Source organism: Canis lupus, chromosome 36, assembly GCF_003254725.2.
Source record: "Canis lupus dingo isolate Sandy chromosome 36, ASM325472v2, whole genome shotgun sequence".
Classification (NCBI taxonomy): domain Eukaryota; kingdom Metazoa; phylum Chordata; class Mammalia; order Carnivora; family Canidae; genus Canis; species Canis lupus.
In genome coordinates, this window is record NC_064278.1 from 16,517,988 (window position 1) to 16,534,773 (window position 16,786).

Genomic DNA, 16,786 nt, shown 5'->3' on the forward strand with positions numbered 1-16,786 from the left:
TAAAATTATATGTTGAGATTTCTGTCTTAGAATTTAATATATAAGTTTAGGTAGCAAAATACTAATGCGGTATAAATCATAGGATACTACCTTTGTTTTACCAGTAGTGAAAAAGTTCACACTGTTAATTCTCTAACAGTACTCAAATTTCCACAGCTTAAATATTGTCAGATAATGTAAGATTGAGCAAATTAAATAGGTATGGAAATTTCTTGGCTTGTTTTTGTAGCATATTTTAGGTAATCTTAGAATTCTAGTCAATGTTGGGATGCCTGGGTGGCTCAGTGGTTGAGCACCTGCCCTTGGCTCAGGGCTTGATCCCGCAGTCTGAAGATTGAGTCCCACATCAGGCTCCCTGCCCGGAGCCTGCTTCTCCCTCTGCCTATGTCTCTGCCTTTCTCTCTTGTATATTTCATGAATAAATAAATAAAATCTTTAAAAAAAAAGTCAATGTTAATTAAGTCTGCCACTTTAGCCACGTAAAGGACCACCTACTTAATGTGCCTTTTTAAATCATTATTTCAAAAATAACTCACTATAGACAAATTTACACAAATGGTGCTATTTAGGAAAAGATACTAAAGATGTAATTTGGTTTTCAAATGTGTATAAATATAAATAAAGTGTAAACATATTTATATCATAGCAGTCTACCAGGTATTCTTAGGCACATTGCTTTCTGTAGTAAGGAGGAGAAGCAAAAATTGCTTTATGGGAATATCACATGTGTAACAAAGTATATAGAACATTAGAAGTTGAAATGACCATAGCAAGAGAGTATACAATCTAAAACATTTCTTCATGACTCCTCTAAGAACTAAATAGAACAGTTACGTTTTATACTTATTTTTAAAAAAAGCTATTGCTAAATGTTTGGAAAACATTTTTATTAAGTAGATCAGGTAGCTTTCTGGATTCTTGATCTATTCAGCTTAATTTCTTATCTTTTTTTAACGCAGTGTTTTGTTTTGTTTTTTAATTAGGCTCCATGCCCAGCGTGGAGCCCAGTGCAGGTCTTGAACTCATGACACTGAGATCAAGACCTGAGCTGAGATCAAGAATCAAATGCTCAACCAACTGAACCACCCAGGCACCACTTTTTTTTTAAGATTTATTTATTTATTTATTTATTTATTTAATTTATTTATTTATGTGAGAGAGAGAGAGAGAGAGAGAGGCAGAGACATAGGCAGAGGGAGAAGCAGGCTTCCCACGGGGAGCCCAGTGTGGGACTTGATCCCAGGACCCCAGGGATCATGACCTGAGCCAAAGACAGATGCTCAACCACTGAGCCACCCAGGTGTCCCTATTTTTCCATAATTTTAATTGAAGTTTAAAATAATATCCTGAAGGTAGGGAATTTTTCAGTGATCTTCAGAAATAGAATCTGAACTTAGCCACAAGCATTGGAACTAAAAGATTTCAGTTAATGTTTGGCTCAACATTGAATTTAATAAAGATGAGATGGGGGTGCCTGGCTGGCTCAGTCACTGGAGCATGTGACTTTTTTTTTTAGAGAGGTAGAGTATGTGCACACACTTGCAGGAGAGTCAGGGAAAGGGGCAGAGGAAGAGAGAAACTCAAGCAGACTCCATGCTGAGTAAGCCTGGAGCCTGTCCTGGGGCTTGATCCCATGACCCTGAGATGACAACTTGAGCTGAAACCAAGAATCAGAGGCTCAACCAACTTTGCCATCTAGGCACCCAGAGCATGCAACTCTTGTGATCTAGGGGTTGTGAATTCAAGCCCCATCTTGGGCTTAGAGCCTACTAAAATAAATAAATGAATAAAAAATTTAAAAATAAAAACTTTCTTTTTAAAATAATGTTTTTCTGTAGTGATGATTTATTATCTGGCCAGTAACCTTTTTTTGTTTGTTTGTTTGTTTAAGATTTTATTTATTCATGAGACAGAGACAGAGAGAGAGAGGCAGAGACCCAGGCAGAGGGAGAAGCAGGCTCCATGCAGGGAGCCCGACGCGGGACTCAAACCCAGGTCTCCAGGATCAGGCCCTGGGCCGAAGGCGGCGTTAAACCGCTGGGCCACCCGGGCTGCCCTCTGGCCAGTAATCTTATATGAAAAATGAATATTTAACTGAACTAAATTAGAAGAGTAAAGATCTCTAAAACAAGTGGTTTAGGATTTTTTTTTAAACAATCTATTTAATAGAGAAATGCTTACATTTTTCCTTTAGTGAAGCAAGATTCTGAATTCTAGGTTTGAAGAGCCATTTGGTTTTATGTTCTATATTTTATGTAATATATCTGATACACATTTTCTCTAACCTATTATATATAACAGATTCCTTGTTTTTAAACTTAGCCTTTTATTCTCCTGTAAAAGTTCTTAATGTGTAAGCTTGCCCAGAGCAAAATATTTATTTGAAGATATTTATTACGATAAATAGGTATCCTTTGAAGGCTGAAAGTTAACTCTCTTTCAACTTTGTTGATCTCAGACCTTTGGGTTGTTCTGTCTTCCACTAGAATTGCTACTTGAAACTAGATTTTCTAAGAAATCTTTGAAGTACATTTGATGCAAGATATGTGAAGTTAAAAAAAAAAAAAAGATATGTGAAGTTATTTAATCATAGTTTGCAACGCCTTGTTGAGAAGACAGGATATAGGAAAGTTTTTAAAAGTTAAAATCAAATACACTATAAGTGCTTTGAAGTGTTTTCTTTTAAACTGATAGATTATAAACCCCATTATTTAGAAGGAGCATTTCTTGACTTTTTTTAACTTGAACTAAAATTATACTACTTTATCCATCACTACTTTGGATTTTAATTGCCACACATTATAGACCCATTAAAGTCATTCCTTATTACAGTTTCCTCTTGTAATTACTGAAACTGTATATATTCTATAAAATATGTTTAAGATAGTCTCTTCACATTAGATAGCAGTTTAAACAAAAAATATCAAATGCAGTTTATTTGGTCTTGATGGTGAATAAATGCATATTAGAAATAAGTTGTTGGGTAAAATAATGAAGAGCTATATTTTAAATAATAGCTCTTCTTTTTTTATAGCTATAAACAAGTTATGTATAAATGTTGGTGGTACCAGAGCATTGAAAATAAAACTTGTTTGTGATAAACTCCATCCTTGGTTCTCCTCTATCCTAAAATGTAACTGAATGATAATAAAGTGCTATTCATCTGCAGGTGCATTGCTTCTACTTAGTTAAAAGATGGTTGAAAGGACAGGAATTAGTAGCATGTTGTATTAGCCTTTTGTAGTGTATTTTGTCCTAAGCATCTTAATTTCCCTGTTTTGAATGCTAAGTAGCAAGGGTCTTGGTTTAGAACTAATACCCATCATGCATGTAAACGGTATGAAAGAGCTGCTTAGTAAGTTAACACAAAGTGTTCTTGTGTCAGTCCTTGTGGAAATAGATACAATACAAACATTACAGCTGAACTCACGGCAAACTCCATTAAGTAAAAACCTGGCCTCATTGTTCAGGAAAAAGTTTGAATAGAATGCAAGCTCATTTTGTTGAATGTAATGTCAGGCTTTTAGGGACTGTATTGAGGGATAAGGTTTTGTTAAGTTGAGACCAATTCATTAAGTTTTATTGCCTGGTGAGAAGCAGTAATACTTTATTGTAAGACTTCATCAAATATTCATGGTTAAAGAGAAGTAGTAAATGTATTCAATCAAGTGGTCTTTTGGGGTTTTGAAAGGGATTATGAAGTCTGCTCAGCTGATAGTTTTAACATTCATTGAGGTTGTTTAACAAGGGTAATTTTAGTCTCTGAGTTTAATTTTGTTGTCCAGGCTTGTCTCTTTTTACTGTCACAAATCCAAGTCTATAAAAATTGTGTCACATTATAGGGATGAGTGGATAATATATCCATTCATATAAATTATGTATGTCCTAAGTGGGTATATCTTTTAAATTGTCCTTTTAATACTGAGTTTAGTATATGAAGGAGTTATGACCTGTCCACTTGTTCATTGTGAGTTTGCTCTTCGTTTAGTCAGACTGCAGCCTCACCTTACTACTGCTGTGATCTTTTCGTGTCTTGGATAATATGGTTTCCTTGACACACATAAAATAATAAGCAGCCTTTTGTTTGGGCCAGTTCAAATTGTCCCCAAGGGATATAGTCAGCATTTTCTATCCGATGTTAGAAATTTCAGTAGCATTGCCCTCATTCTTGTACTTGATTGCCAGCTACCTGCATCTTCTGTTTTATTTGTGTGTCATATTCATGCTCATCTCCAAGCTGGGTGGTAGTCTCTTGTGTACACGGACCTCATCCTTTCCCAGTCCACCACATGTTTACTACTTTAACTGTAAACTGCAGTTTTGTTTTTTTGGTGAGTTTTGTCCATTTCAAAGAAACTAAGCATATTCAACCAAAAGTCAAATTTGTTATTAATTTTTTCTTATGTCTTTTAACCTCTATCCCTTAGGCAGATGATGTTGAGGGCAAAATTAGACAAATCATCCCACCTGGATTTTGTACAAACACAAATGATTTTCTCTCTTTGCTGGAAAAAGAAGTTGATTTCAAGCCATTTGGAACCTTACTCCATACATACTCTGTTCTCAGTCCAACAGGAGGGGAAAACTTTACCTTTCAAATATACAAGGTAAAGATAAATCTAAATATTTCTTGGGTTAAAGTGCTCCATTTGCCTGAAATCTGTATGCTGTTTTGTTATTTTCAGTGACTCATTTCTAGCTTCAGGAAACAAGTTTCTGTCAGCATTAAAAACAAAGATCTATTTTGTATGTGTGTCTGTGTACACATCTTAATCTGAAACTTCTAAACATTTTCCCACAGGACAGTTTTGTGTTCTACAGACTTTCACTTACCTCTGTGATGAGTTTCACCTGACTTTTCTTGGCTTTTTCCCTAGGCTGACATGACATGTAGAGGCTTTCGAGAATATCATGAAAGGCTTCAGACCTTTTTGATGTGGTTTATTGAAACTGCTAGCTTTATTGACGTGGATGATGAAAGATGGCACTACTTTCTAGTGTAAGTACAGTTCTAAAGCAACAGTAGACCTTATTACCTCCACAAAGCCAGCATTTTAATTGTGGCGGCCCAATTATTGGGACAGTATAATGATATTTTTCCCAGGAAAGAAAAACTATTGTTTATGAGGCTTGAGTTTTCCTTCATTATGCTTTCGGAGACCTTGAGAATAGAGCTGAATTAAATGCTGTTGTCCGTTAGGGCCCTGAATGTAGGCTTAAACAGTAAAATGAGCTTTGCCTGTGTTTTCTTTTACTTGCCACCTATTCATCTTTATAATAGGCAAGTGCACTGAAGTGATGTAAAGAGGTCTGATTTATCCAAGTTGCTGCACACCAATTAAGTGAATTGTACATTCAGAACATAGCAGGTGTACCCATTGGGCCCTCACAGAGTAGCTTGCTGACACTGAAAATTCAGTCAGAGAATGGAAAAGAAAATGGACACTGCATGGGAGCGCGACTGTAATTGACCTGCTTGGCTTTCTGTTTTATCTGCAGATTTGAGAAGTATAATAAGGATGGAGCTACGCTCTTTGCGACCGTAGGCTACATGACAGTCTATAATTACTATGTGTACCCAGACAAAACCCGGCCACGTGTAAGGTAATTGGTGGTATAACACGTGCCTTGTCTTTTATTTCAGAAGAAGGAACTGCTGAAGTTTCCAATACTTGTTATAATAGTGTTGATTTGTTTAAAAAAAATCACCATTATTCATTGGCTATGTAGTGATTTATTTCATTGTTCCCTTTGAAACTGTGGAAGATTAAACCAATTTTGAGTATCTCGATAATTTTTGGATGTCTTGAAGGTCGACTGAAAAAAAAAAACCTACCTTTAAAATCTTCTTAATACTATAGTGATTTGCAATTTTTAAACGGATCATGTTGTGATATTTTAATTTTAAAATCATTTCTTTACTGTAGTCAGATGCTGATACTGACTCCATTTCAAGGTCAAGGTCATGGTGCTCAACTTCTTGAAACAGTTCATAGGTACTACATTGCATCTCCTTCTGTTCTTGATATTACAGGTATGTACTGGAAGGGCCTTTCTAAAGAATCTCTTCTTATATTGTTTTTGACAGAAGTTAACTATTCTGTTTTAAATAAAATAGCACCATTCTCTTGAGGTCTTTTTGGACCTATGTAAAGATGGCTTATGGTTAATATTTTAAGTTATAAGCCTTTGGTAGGATCAGATTGTATATCCAAGTAAGAAGTGCTTTATGGATTGAACAAATTGAAGATAATGAATTGAATATATATTGAGAAATCGTGGTCAGGCATATGTACTTTATAAGTGTGGTGTGACTTCGTTGGCCAACCATTGCATTGCTCAGAGACCCTGCTCTAATTTTCATGTAGAGGAGTAATATTCTAAACTTTACTGAGAGAGAAAAACCAAGGCAAATAAATAATGCCTGAATAGAATACACATTTCTTAAGGCATGTGTTTTTTATTCCTAAAATGCATGCCTTCACAACAGTAGTTTATAAGATGCAGGCCTCTTTGTTTTAGAAACATCTTTGATTATGAATTAGCTGAGAAATAATATGAATAGGATGCTTAGGAGAAGGAGCAAGACTCTCCTCTTTAAAGTCATCATTAGATGGAGTTAGAGATGATAGTATGTAAACTTGTGAGCTGCCACAAAACAGAGTGCCCCAAGGAACATTTGTGTTGTCATTTTTTTCTTTCTCCTGAGTAACACTGTTTCAAGTTTGTTAACTCAGAAAATTGCTGATTAAACTGAAAGTCACTTTTTTTTCATGAAAAATATTATACCAGATATTCACATCCAAATTAGATACTGCATTTTATTAATTCATAACAGTTTGAGTACATTTTTGTTTTTAAAACTGCAATACTTAACACACACTAAAATTTGCTTGAAAAATGCTGTTTTGGAATATTGTTTCCCCACTTTGTTTAAAGACACCAAAAAAGTACTGGTTGGGAGATAAGTAATTGCTTAAGTTGGTTTATATCAAAAGTTACAAATTGTTTAAGTGACACCTTTACTAGCTTAAATGAAAAATTACAGAAACATAATAAAAAATGATACTTATTTTTAACTAAGCTAGAAATTGTTTAGCTTCTGTTTACTTTATAGAGCTTGGACTTGGTGCTACACGAAGGGACTTTTTTGGTGATTTTAATCTGGAGTCTTAGAGTTCACATAAGTAGTCTTTGTCTTCTCTAGTGGGTAATGTGCCAGCAGGAGTTGTTTCTGTGAAGCCTCTTAACCATTTTCTTCTGTCTACTCTTAACCAATAAAGTCCTTGATACTTAGCACCAATTAGCAGATAAAGAATTTTATTTCTTAAATCTCAGTGAAGAGTCATCAATAGTGGTAGCCTTTATTCACTGCAAACTGAAGTCTCCAAAGAGAAAAGGCTAAACATGCTAAAGGACTTCTGAATTTGAAAACTAGATATCAGCTTTTATTTTGAATGTTAACATTTCTCAACATTACAAATTACTAAAAATGCCTTATCAGCTGTTTTCATGAAAATAATTCTTTTAGATTTCCATATCCAGTCTTTTTTAACAAAGAAAATAACAGAATTTTCCACTTTTTGCCTGTTTCTCCATTATTTTGTGTATATATTTTTCACTTTGTGGATCTTTAGGAGGCTCTGGATCTCCCTTTGCAATCCTGAATATTTTTCATATTGAGATGGCCTTTGCATACTTAACAGACAGCCAGATACAGTAATAATTAAAAGGTAACATTGATGGTCCTATGTTACAGGATAGATAAGTGTTTGTAATATAATTGTCTCCCGCTTTCTTTTTTTAGCACTTAATTTTAAAGTAAAATACTGGAAGACATTTTTTTATATCATGTACATCTTGCTGAATAGGATGTCACTATCTTAAGATATAAAGCATTTGAATATATCTCAGTTGTAAGACCTTATAAAAATTGAATCAGTGATTTGTTTCCTCTAGAAGTATGAAGAGAATTGCATTTGGCAGTAGAAATTGATCTTAGGCTGGGATATATACCAATATTACTAATCTATTAGTAGTGTATTAAGTGTATTAAGTAGTATATTAAGAGCTATTTATAACTGTCCTTTAAAGGTCTCTTACAAAAAAAAGTCTCTTATAGTATTAGAATAGAATATTTTAAAATATAAGTTTTTATACTTAGGTGGTTTGTGCTATCTCATTTCATATGATTTTTTTTCATATGATTTTTTTAAAAAGATTTTATTTATTTATTCATGAGAGACACACAGAGAGAGGCAGAAACAAGGCAGAGGGAGAAGCAGGCTCCTCGCAGAGAGCCCGATGTGGGACTTGATCCCAGATCCTGGGATCACGTCCTGAGCCAAAGGCAGACACCCAACTGCTGAGCCACTCAGGAGTCCCTCATATGATTTTTTTATCTCTAATGTAGCACATTAATATAGAGAGGTTTTTTATAAAGCGATAGAGCACTTAAGTTGTTAGATGATGTATTTGAAAAGAATTCAGTTTTTGATTTTGCATGTCACTATAGATTTATACTCAAGTAAATTTCATCTTTTAAATGTATTGCTTATCTTTGCAGCATGGAAACAAAGGAATTGAAAGATGTCACGAAATATTGAGTATCACTATTACAAGATCATTTTCAGTCTACTTTTGGTTAAAGTGCCTTAAAGACTGAAATGGTGACTTGGCCCTTTAGATTGTCATTCTATAACAGCTTATGTAAAGCTAAATGGAAATTTTTTGCGTCTTCTTTTTTTTTTTTTTTTTTTTTTTTAAGATACTTGACTGAGCACAAACAAGAGGGAGCAGCAGGCAGAGGGAGAGGGAGCCCAATACGGGGCTCAGTCCCAGGACCCTGGGATCATGACCTGAGTTAAAGGCAGATACCCAACTGACTGAGCCACCCAGGCGCCCCATACTTTTTGATTTATGTGAAAATTTCTGATAGGGATGTGGCATGAGATTTTAGATTTTTCTCAACTCTGATTCTTTATTCTAGGATATGTTTTTTTCCTGATCTTCTGGGGTCATATAAGTTACCTAAGCTATCACTCATACTAAATTTAATTTCATATTGATACTAGCACCCTCAGCAGGAGCCAGTATCAATAAGAATACTTTAATAGTAATTGACAATTTGCTGGAGGCTCTGTGTCAACTAGCTTGGAATGAAAAATGGAGAGAGAATCCAGTCTTTGAGAGGTCCCCATGCTTTCCTGACTTTTTACATCCAAAAACAGTTCTTTTTTCTAAATCAGTTTAGAAGAAGGAGACTTGGAAAAATTGACATTGAATAAGCTTGAGCTTCGTCTGTGAGTACTTTAAAAATTTTTTTTAAAGAGTTGCTTCCTGGGGATCCCTGGGTAGCTCAGCGGTATAGCGCCTGCCTTTGGCCCAGGGCGCGATCCTGGGGTCCCGGGATCGAGTTCCGCGTCGGGCTCCTGGCATGGAGCCTGCTTCTCCCTCCTCCTCTGTCTCTGCCTCTCTCTCTCTCTCTCTCTCTCTATGTCTATCATAAATAAATAAATAAATCTTTAAAAAAAAAAAAGAGTTGCTTCCTTGAGAATTTGTCACTTAGTAGAGGTTTAAAGTAACTTTATTGAGGTATGATTTCCATACCATGAAATTCACCAATTATTAGTGTAAGTGTACTGTTCAGTGAGTTTTAGTGTGTCTGCCTCGTTTTGCAGCCATTACCACAGTCCTATTTTGGAATATTTCTACCACAGTAAAGAGATCCCATATGTCCATTTGCAGTCAGTCATTATTCCCAGTCTCTTACATTGAGGTCTGTGATTCATTTCGAGTTAATTTTTGTGTGTAAGTTTCTAAATTCATCTTTTTACATATGGCTATCCAGTTGACCCAGTACTATTTGTTAAAAACAATGTTTTTCTCCTATTGAATTGCCTTGGTACCTCTGTTGAAAATCAGCTGACCATAAATGTAAAGATGTATTTATAGACTCTAATGATCTGATATGTCTTTCCTTATGCCAGTATCATACTGTCTTATTACTATAGCTTTATGTCGAGGTGTGTGTGTGTGTGTGTGTGTGTGCTTTAAGTGATAGTGTGAAGTTTAACATGCCAAATACATACACTGAACTTATGGAGTGTGGTTTGCCTGAATGCTGCTGAGTAAACAGAAGTTTCTTGAAATGATAGATGAGTAGGGTGAAAACTGGATCCTGGCTCTGCCTAGGTAGCTGGGAATGGGGTAGGGAAAGGCAGAGAGGGAAGGCTTCAGTTAGAGGGAGCCATGATCCTCAGGGACTTAAAATATAATCTCTCTCTGAGTGAGCTTCCAGGAAATAGTCTGGGTCTGGTTGTTGCAAACTCATCAATGGCTGACCCTGGCACAACTGCCCCTTGAGGCACAATCTACCTGACAAATGAAAACTTACCCCACCTCCTGTATTACTCCCTCTGCCCCCCAACAGAGGTACTAAATTCTGAAAACAAGACCATTCCATTGATTACATAGGAAATACAGTCCTCATCTTTTCATTGCAAAGATAGCAGCTGTTCCTTCCCCAGCCCCCCAGTTTCCTTCCTCCTAAGTGATTTATTAATCATTTATTGATCATGTAGAGGAGACAAAGATGATGTAGAGAAGACCACAGGCCACATCGGGGCTTCTGGCTCTGAGGGGCTGTGTCAATGGTGCCAGGGCAGAGAGTGGGCAAGACACAGCAAAGGTCATGGCAGTAGGGCCTAGTTCCTCCCACAGGCCATGCTTACTTATTTAGAGTAAGTGATTGCATTCATTTTCCTGATAAAGTTACATAATTTTTATTTATTTTTATTGTTTATTTTTTTAAAGATTTTATTTATTTATTTATTCATGGGAGACACACACAGAGAGAGAGGCAGAGACACAGGCAGAGGGAGAAGCAGGCTTCATGCAGGGAGCCCGATGTGGGACCCGATCCCGGGTCTCCAGGATCAGGCCCTGGGCTGAAGGCGGCGCTAAACCACTGAGCCACTGGGGCTGCCCAAGTTACATAATTTTTTAAAAGATTTATTTATTTATTCATGAGAGACAGAGAGAGAGAGGCAGAGACATAGGTAAAGGGAGAAGCAGGCTCCTTGCAGAGAGCCCAATGTGGGACTGGATCCCAGGTTCTGAGATCATGCCCTGAGCCGAAGGCAGACACTCAACCACTGAGCCACCCAGGCATCCGAAGTTGCATCATCTTTTGCTTTCCTTGCTTCTTCTCTCTTCCTGGTGACCTCCTGCATTTCTTTCTGTTCTTTATGGTTGATCTCCAGGCAGGTGAGGTCAACCTTGGCCTGTTCTGTCTTCCCACTAAATGCATTTTAATAGTGCTCTTTTGCTTTCTCATTGTCTTTATCTTTCTTAAAAGCTCCTTTGGCTTTTCCAGATCTATTTGTGTAACCTTCCTGATTGTCTGTGCCACCCTGTATGGTTCTTGATGTTGATGAGCCTTTTCACACTTTTGCTGGTGATCATCATAATCCTCTCTCTGTTCTGAGGCTAGAAATTTCTCCTTTTTGGAGTCATCTACAGCCTTATCAGCTTCTTTCCCTGGTTCTCCTCTTCCCTGGGCTTTTGCTTTCCAGTCTAGAGCTGTGTATTATTTTCCTTGGGGCTAATGTACAGCCAGGTAGGCCTTTGTGGCCTCCCCAGCTCCCATCATGGTTCTGGTGGCAGGAGTGCCTCAGACTTTCTATTAAGTTTTGAAATCGGAAAGTCTTCCAGTCATGTTCTTTTTCTTTTTTTAAAGATTTATTTATTTATTCACGATAGACAGAGAGAGAGAGAGAGAGGCAGAGACACAGGAGGAGGGAGAAGCAGGCTCCATGCCGGGAGCCCAACGTGGGACTCGATCCCAGGACTCCAGGATCGTGCCCTGGGCCAAAGGCAGGCGCTAAACCGCTGAGCCACCCAGGGATCCCTCATGTTCTTTTTCAAAATTGTTTTGGTTAAACAAGATCTCTTGTGTTTTCATAAAACTTACTATTTCTGTTTTCTACTTATTTGATTCCCACTTTGGTTTTTATTATTTTCTTCCTATTTCTTTGTGTTCAATTTGCTCTCATTCTAATGAAGACTGAAATTCAGGTTTCTGATTTGATTTCATGTTCTCCTTTTCTAACTTTTAGATTTTTAAATATATAAATACATATTAATGTATAACATGTATGTATGTGAATATAAGGACTGCCTTAACTGATCATATACATTTTCATAAATATGCTTTCATTCAGTTCAAAATATCTTTTAATTTCTTTTTTATTTTTTAAAGGTTTTATTTATTTATTCATAAGACTTAGACACAGAAAGAGAGGCAGAGACATGGGCAGAGGGAGAAGCAGGCTCCCTGCAGGGAACCTGATGCAGGGACTCAATCCCCAGGACCCCGGGATCACTCCCTGAGCCAAAGGCAGATGCTCAATGACTGAGCCACCCAGGCGTCCCATTAAAGAAATCTGTATACCCAGTGTGGTGCTCAAACTCAAAACCCCCCAGATCAGGAGTCACAGGCTCTACCTACTGAGCCAGTCAGGTGCCCTGGTTCAAAACCTCTTCTAAATTGGATTTTGATCGATGAGTGTTATTTAATTTCCAAATACTGTGGATTCCCAAATTTCCTTCTCTTGATATCTAATTCTGTTGTTGTCAGAGAACGTACTTTGTATGCCTTTAGTTCTTTTTCATTTATTGAGTTTTATTATTTACCATAGGTGTCCATAAACTTTTTCTCTAAAGGGCTAAGGATTAAGTATTTTTTGCTTTGTAAGCCATGTGTGTTCTCTGTTGCCATGCCAGATTTGGCCCACGGGCTATCATTTACTAATTTTATGCCCAACATATGATCTGTGCTGGAGAATGTTCCATGTGTGCTTGAAAATAATGTGTATTCTGCTGTTGCTAGGTGAGATGTTACCAAACTACAAGCTAGGTTAAGTTAGTTGATAGAACTGTTCAAGTCTTCTCTATTTGCTAATTTTTGTCTGTTCTATCCATTATTGAGTAGTATTGAAATTCCAGCTGGTTTTGTTTGTCTATTTCTCCCCCTCAATTTATCAGCTTTTATTTAATTTATTTTGGGCCTCTGTTGTTAGTTGTGTAGGTCTTTGTAATTGTAACATATTCTTCATGAATTAACTTGTCATTATAAAATGTGCCTTTTTATCTCTTGTAATTTTTTTTTTGCCTTGAACATTTTTTCCCCAATTGTTTTTTATTGTGGTAATGCTTATACTCATTCTTTGACTTTCAACTTTTGTTTGTTTGTTTTTAAGATTTTATTTATTCAAAAAAAAAAAAAAGATTTTATTTATTCATGAGAGACAGAGAGAGGCAGAGACATAGGCAGAGGGAGAAGCGGGCTCCTTACAGGGAGCCCAATGCAGGACTCGATCCCAGGACCCTAGGATCACGCCCTGAGCCAAAGGCAAACGCTCATCTGCTGAGCCACCCAGGTGCCCCGACTTTCAGCTTTTGAATCTAAGATGTTTCTGTTGTAGACAGCATATAGTCAGATTTCTTTTTATCTAGTCTGACAATCTCTGCTTTTTGATTGGAATATTTAATATATTTAGATTTAAGGTAATTATCGCTGTGGTTGGAATCATGCCTCCCATTTTGCTGTTTTCTATATGTTGCTTTTTGTTGTTCTTTTGTTTCTCCTTTGATGCCTTCTTTTGTGTTAAATACATTGATTTTAAGTAGGCTCCATGCTCAGTGTGGAGGGCTTGAACTCCCCACCCTGAGATCAAGAGTCAGATGCTTAACCAACTGAGCCACTCAGGCACCCAATAAATAGATATATTTTAAATGAACAATTTTAATTCTTTTTTTGTTTTTTCCTTTTTTTCAAGGTATTCTTATTGGTTGCTCTGCGGATTACAATATGCATCTTAATTTATCATAACTTACCTCAGATTAATATTCAATTCCAGTAAAAGAAATTCTTTCATTATAATTATTCTTCCTCCCCTCTTTGTTCTATTGTCATATATATATTACATTTTTATATGTTAGGTACCAAACACTGGTTTTATAATAATTTTTTTAATCAGTTGAAAGGAGAAAAGAGAAAAATTTATACCAGCTTTTACATGTATCTTCAGTTAATTATCAATGTTCTTCATATAGATTTGAGGTATCATGTTCTTTTAAACTGAAGAACTTCTTTAGTATTTCTTGTAAGACAGGTCTTCTAGCAACACATTTCTTCGATCTTTATTTTTCTAAGAATGTCTTTATTTTACCTTCATTCTGAAGGATAATTTTGCTGGATATAGAATTCTTGATTAACAGTTACTACCCGTCCCCCTCCCCCCCCTACCCCCACCCCACACTTTGAATATATCACCCTACTGACTTCTGGCCATCTGTGGTTTCTGATGAGTTGTCTTCCTCTTTTTTTTTTTAAGATTTAATTTATTTATTCGTGAGAGACACAGAGAGCAGAGACACAGGCAGAGGGAGAAGCAGGCTCCATGCCAGGAGCCCGACGTGGGACTCGATCCTGGGTCTCCAGGATCAGGCCCTGGGCTGAAGGTGGCGCTAAACCGCTGAGCCACCCGGGCTGTCCAGTTGTTTGCCCCTTGCTGCTTTCAGGATTTTATTTGTCTCTGGCTTTTGACAGGGTCTGTACTTCAGATATTTGTTCCCTGTTGATTTCATCGTCTGTGTACATTCCTAATAAACCATAATTTCATACCAAACTGATAAAGTGACAGGATTTCACTTTAAAGCTATAGTCATATACTATTTACTTAATAATTACTTGCAAATGATGTTAATGCCACAAGGAAGCATTAAGAAGGTATTCAGTACATATGGATCGAATGAATAGAGGATTGGATAATGACTCAATCATAAAACATTTCCCCTGCCTAGACGTTTTTTTAGTAAATGTCTTTATTGAGATATAATTAATTTCATACAATTCACTTACTTAAATTGTACAATTTTTGAAATCTTTACAGTGCAGCCATTATCATAATCTAATTTTGGAATATTCTGTTCTCCCAAAATAGAAACCCAGTACTCATTAGCAATCACTCCTTTCCTCTTCTACCCCCACAACCTATACCCCTCCAGCTCTAGGCAACCACTACTCTACTTTTAGTCTATAAATTTGCCTATTCTGGACATTGAAGTCATACAATATATAATGCTTCTTTTATTTGGCATGTTTTCAAGGTTCATCCTTCTTATAATGTATATTACTAGTACTTTATTTCTTTTTATCGCCAAAGAATATTCCCATAGTATGGATAATACCAAATTTTATTTATCCATTTATCAATTCATGGACATTTGGGTAGTTTCTACTTTTTTGGTTCTTAGGAATAGTGCTACAGTGAATATTTGTGTACAAGTGTTTGTGTGGACCTATGTTTCATATATCTTGGGTACATACCTAGAAGTAGAAATGATGGAAAATCTGGTAACTATGTTTCACCTTTTGAGGAACCACCAGACTATTTTCCAGAGTGGCTGTACCAATTTTACATATCCACCAGTAGTATGGAGGTTTCATTTTCTCCACGCCCTCATCAATATTTGTTACTGTCTTTGTTATTCTAGTCATTCCTAGTGAACATGGAATGGTGTTTCATTGTGGTTTTGATTTGCATTGTTTTTGTGGCTAATGATGTTGAGCATCTTCTCATGTGCATATTGTCCCTTTGTATATCTTCTTGAGAATAGTCTGTTTAGATCCTTTGCTTGTTTTTTAATTGCGTTCTCTTTTTCTTACTGGATTGTAAAGCTTTTTATGCACAAAGTCTGGATATATTTATCTTTATCATTTATATGACTTGCAAATGTTTGCTCCCATTCTATAACTTGTCTTTTCATTTTCTTAATGGTATCATTTGAGCATAAAAGTTTTAAAATTTTTTAAAGTTTTAAATTTTGACATATCCAGTTTATCTATTTTTTTTTTCTTTTGTTACTTGTGCTTTTGGCTCTGTTATCTAAGAAACCATTGCTTGACCAAAGGTCATGAGATTTACTCCTATCTTTTCTTTTAAGAATTTTATAGTTTTAAAAACTTATATTTAGGTCTGTGATCCATTTTGAATTAATTGTTGTGTATGGTGTGAGGAAAGGGGTCCATCGTCATTCTTTTGTTTATGGAAATCCAGTTGTCTAACTACCATTTACTAAAAGACCATTTTTTTCTTCATTGATTTGTCTTGGCACTCTTCTCAAAAATTAATTGACCATAATTGTAGGGGTTTATTTTTAACTCTCAATCCAGTTCCATTGATATACATGTCTGTGCTTATTCCAGTACCATACTGTCTTGATTACTGTAGCTTTGTAGTAATTTTTGAAATCAGGAAATATGAGTCTTTTAACTTTTGTTCTTTTTCAAGATTATTTTGGCTATTCTGGGTTACTTCCATATCTGTGTGAATTTTAGGAAAAACTTAATTTCTGAAACAAAAAAGGCCAGCTGGGGTTTTTATAGGAATTACATTGAATGATTTGTAGAGTATTGGTATTGTAAACAGTATTGTCTTATGATCCATGAACTAGCTCAGAATTTAGCATTCTTTCAAGCCTTCTACTGATCATAAAGCAAGAGCTCAGAGAAGTGAGGTGACTTGCTCATAGTCCTACATCTGTGAATGATAGAACTGAGACTCAAACTGATTTTCTCTGTGTAGTCTTCTTTCTCTCCATCATGTTTTGATGTTTTCCTTGTCCACTACATAGTCTCATGTAAGAGAGGAACATAAAGGAAGATCCATGCGATTCAGATCCATTAAAGAAAGGATCAAAATCATATTGTCATTTTATT

General features: G+C 36.1%; 2 protein-coding genes across 3 annotated transcripts in view; one reads left to right on the forward strand and one right to left on the reverse strand.

Moving 5' to 3' along the window:
• The window catches only part of SLC25A12 (solute carrier family 25 member 12), a 206,338-nt gene that overhangs the window by 160,612 nt on the left and 28,940 nt on the right, over positions 1-16,786 (reverse strand). The gene's annotated exons all lie outside the window — the stretch shown is intronic.
• The window catches only part of HAT1 (histone acetyltransferase 1), a 67,962-nt gene that overhangs the window by 35,256 nt on the left and 15,920 nt on the right, over positions 1-16,786 (forward strand). For both annotated transcript variants that reach the window (XM_025460186.3, XM_025460185.3), the window contains exons 5-8: positions 4,428-4,607; positions 4,878-4,999; positions 5,500-5,604; positions 5,928-6,034. In XM_025460186.3, the coding sequence (XP_025315971.1) occupies positions 4,428-4,607; positions 4,878-4,999; positions 5,500-5,604; positions 5,928-6,034 (514 nt within the window). The remainder of the gene's footprint in view (positions 1-4,427; positions 4,608-4,877; positions 5,000-5,499; positions 5,605-5,927; positions 6,035-16,786) is intronic.